The sequence below is a fragment of the Oncorhynchus mykiss genome, chromosome 27 (genome assembly GCF_013265735.2).
Source record: "Oncorhynchus mykiss isolate Arlee chromosome 27, USDA_OmykA_1.1, whole genome shotgun sequence".
NCBI classification, from domain to species: domain Eukaryota; kingdom Metazoa; phylum Chordata; class Actinopteri; order Salmoniformes; family Salmonidae; genus Oncorhynchus; species Oncorhynchus mykiss.
The window spans coordinates 42,501,406-42,505,567 of record NC_048591.1 but is presented as its reverse complement, the minus strand read 5'-3'; the positions used below and the strand labels follow the sequence as shown (position 1 = coordinate 42,505,567).

Genomic DNA, 4,162 nt, shown 5'->3' with positions numbered 1-4,162 from the left:
GTGTTAAGAGTCAGTGGGGAGGAGGTGTTTTTGCCAATCCTCACAGCCTGTGATGGTCTGCCCGTCAGGAAGTCCAGGATCCATTTGCAGAGGGTGGTGTCCAGACCCATGGCTCTGAGCTTGGTGTCGAGCTTGGAGGGAACAATTGTGTTGAATGCTGAACAATAGTCAATGAACATCATTCTCACATAGGTGTTCCTCTTGTCCAGAGGTTTTACGGCTGTGTGAATAGCGATGGAAATGACGTTTTCCATGGATCTTTTAGACAGTAGAAAAATTATGTGCCCAGTATGCTGGCCTTGATGTGGGCCATGATCAGCCTCTCTAAGCACTTCATGACCGCCCTGCGCCAGCAGCATACCACCCTGCATCCCACTGCTTGCTTGCTTCTGAAGCTAACTTGGTTTGGTCCTGGTTGGTCCCTAGATGGGAGACCAGATGCTGTTGAAAGTGGTGTTGGAGGACCAGTTGGAGGCAACCATTCCTCTGGTCCCTCAAATAAATATCCCAATACCCCAGGGCAATGATTGAGGACGTTGCCCTGTGTAGGGTGCCATCTTTCAGATGGGATGTTAAACAGGTGTCCTGCCACTCTGTGGTCACTAAAGATCCCATGGCACTTATTGTAAGAGTAGGGGTGTTAACCCCGGTATCCTGGCTAAATTCCGAATCTGGCCCTCATATTGTCATGGTCAACTAATCATCCAGAAGGCAAGGTCAGTACAGGTGCATCAAAGCTGGGACCGAGAGACTGAAAAACAGCTTCTATCTCAAGGCCATCAGACTGTTAAACAGCCACCACTAACATTGAGTGGCTGCTGCCAACACACTGACTCAACTCCAGCCACTTTAATAATGGGAATTGATGTAAAATATATCACTAGCCACTTTAAACAATGCTACTTAATATAATGTTTACATACCCTACATTATTCATCTCATATGTCTACGTATATACTGTACTCTATATCATCTACTGCATCTTTATGTAAGACATGCCACTTTAAACTATGCCACTTTGTTTACATACTCATCTCATATGTATTTACTGTACTCGATACCATCTACTGCATCTTGCCTATGCCGCTCTGTACCATCACTCATTCATATATATTTATGTACATATTTTTTATCCCTTTACACTTATGTGTATAAGGTAGTAGTTTTGGAATTGTTAGCTAGATTACTCGTTGGTTATTACTGCATTGTCGGAACTAGAAGCACGAGCATTTCGCTACACTCGCATTAACATCTGCTAACCATGTGCATGTGACAAATAACATTTGATTTGATTTGATCCCCAGCTTCCAATTGGCTCATTCACCCGCCCTCCTTTCCCCTGTAACTCTTCCCCAGGTCATTGCTGTAAATTAAAATGTGTTCTCAGTCAACTTACCTGGTAAAATAAGTGTTAAGTACATTTAAAAAAGGACTGAGGTGAGGGCAACAGCACCATATTCATTTGGGCATGTCACCTTGTTTGTCTTGGGCACTGGGACAATGGTGATCTATTTAAAGCAGATTGGGACTACAACCTGGGACAGGGACAGGTTGAATATATCTGAGAAGACATCTGCCAGTTGGTCAGCACACACACTGAGGACGTGGCCCGGGGGACGTCATCTGGGATGGCGACTTTGTGATTATTCACTCTTTTGAGAGTTTTCCTCAAGTCAGCCTCAGCGAGGGAAAGCACCTGGTCGTCAAATCCAATGTAAAAATGTTCACGTAGATTCCACATCACAATACGTTGACACATTACGTTAAAACAACATTGATTCAACCAGTTTATACCCAATGGGTGGTTTTACATGCTCTGTGATAACAAGCTAAAGTAACGGTGAAATAACAGCTTGTGTGACCTAATTCATTTTACATTTAGATTTTAGTCATTAATCAGATTGACTTACAGTTAGTGCATCCATCTTAAGGTAGCTAGGTGAGACAACCACACATCACAGTAATCCAACTTGCTCTCCAACAATTATGGGTAGAAACATTTTAACAAGTATAGAACAAAAGAAAACCAATCTAAGACAAAGTTATTTAGTTTTCCTCAGGACATTTTATTCAAATCCCCTATTTAGCCTACAATGTGTTTTTGTCTCAATTAGAGAAATGTCTAATTGGATGATACTCCTCCCTGTCTATGTTGAGCGGTTCTATGTGGTGCCTGATGTCATTTGTGAAGGTGTCCCTTTTCTCTTCAGCATCCCCATAAGTTTCTCTTTGAACTCCCTGCACAGGAAGAAGTAGAGGAGTGGGTCCAGGCAGATGTTGACGGTGGACAGCCACAGGGTCACCTTTTGAGCGATGTTGATGGAGACTTGAGAACAGCCGTTGACATTGTTGGTCTGCTGAATGGTCCGTGGGATCCGCATGATGTGGAATGGAATGAAGCACACAGAGAACACGACCAGAACCAGGAAGACACGGACCTTTGTCTTTTGCTTGCCCTGACTGTTTTCGCTGCCGGAATTTCTGAAGGACTGGAGGACCTTGTTGGTGATGCACATGTAGCAAACTACAACCAGTATGCTTACGGCCCAGAACAAGACATCCATGAACACAACCACCACTGTGTGAAGTCTGACCCCGGCTGGGCTCTTCATGGACATACAGGAGGCATCCGTCTTGTTGCTGGCACCCTGATTGGTCAGGATAATGGTAGGGAGAGCAGTGGCTCCAAACAGCGCCACCCACACAGAGACAGACAGTACCTTACCGAAGACCAGGTTCTGACCCAACAACCTGCCACAGGGCCTGACGATCTTGAAGAAGCGGTCCAGACTGATGAGGCCCAGTAGAGTGATGCTTGTGTACATGCATGTGTAGAAGATGACACCTGAGTAGCGACAGGAGAACAGTCGTAACCCCACAGATGACGTAGGAAGTTTACTGGCCGCCACAATAGGCATGGTCAGGGTCATGAGAAGGTCAGCGGCCAAAAGGTTCTTCAGATACACCATGAAGGTGGAGGTTGAGCTCAGGTGCAGGGAGACCCAGGACGCGACCCCATTCAACATCAAGGCAAGTGGGAACATTGCAAAGTACAGACATGGGATAACCACATCTAGGTCGTGATAATTGAAAGAGCCACAGTCCAGAAGAAACAGGGGGGATGTCAGGTTAGATGTCATTGTAGCATCTGAAAAAAGGGAGAAGAAAAGTTATGGAAATATCTCAGTCTAATCCATTGTTTGCCAAATGAGGAACTTATTCAAGGACTTTCCTAAGTCAATACGAAAACATGCAAAATGAAGACACTGAGGAAAACCTTTGAATCACCTTGCATCATTTAACATGATTTGCATTGCTTTTGTTAGCAATAACAAGCTAGCTAGCTGCCACAGAGTGACCCAGCCCCAAAGCTAGCCCTGAGCCAGGCCCACCTCCTGGCCTACTCTGTGATCACTCGGCTACACAGCCGATGCCTCCCGGACTCTACCCCAACACTGATAGAATCCACTACTCCACCAGATCCTTGTCATAAGCTCTAGACCTTTGCATCGGATCATCGCTGCTAGCTAGCTGCTACAGAGTGGCTATGCTGGCTAACGTCCCTGCCCCAACGCTAGCACCAATTAGCCGCGAGCCAGGCGCATCTCCCGGCTAGAAAACAAAATTACTACAACTACAATACCTCTTTCGCCATCCGGCCTGTACCACCACGACTGGTCCACCGATGTAACTCCATCTGCTGTGCCCTCAACCGGCCAATTCCGGACGTCGGAACAGATGCTCCTACTTACCCCGGCCTGCAAACTTTAAACGCTGTGTCTCCCGCGTGCTAGCGTAGTAACGCTTCCCTGTTCTACCTGTTGCTGTTCACTGGATCCTATGATCACTTGGCTACATAGCTGATACCTGCTGGACTGTTCATTAGTCACAATACTCCATTTTGTTTATTTTTTTGTTTATCTTTCAGCCCCAGCCTAGAACTCAGGCTCTATGTGTAGTTAACTGACCATCTCCGCCCATTCATCACCATTTTACCTGTTGTTGTTGCCTAAGATAATTAGTGGTCGTTGTCTTACCCGTTGTTGTCTTAGCTGGCTCTCCCCATCAACACCTGTGATTGCTTTATGCCTCGCTTTATGTCTCTCTCAAATGTCAATATGCCTTGTACACTGTTGTTTAGAATAGTTATCATTGTTTTAGT

General features: G+C 45.6%; 1 protein-coding gene across 1 annotated transcript; it reads right to left on the bottom strand.

The window, feature by feature from the left end:
* Window positions 1–2,094: 2,094 nt before the first annotated feature.
* Window positions 2,095–3,026, bottom strand: LOC110507283 (P2Y purinoceptor 13-like). Its single transcript, XM_021587166.2, has one exon. The coding sequence runs from the start codon at window positions 3,024–3,026 to the stop codon at window positions 2,163–2,165; it is 864 nt and encodes a 287-aa protein (XP_021442841.2). The 3' UTR covers window positions 2,095–2,162.
* Window positions 3,027–4,162: the final 1,136 nt, after the last annotated feature.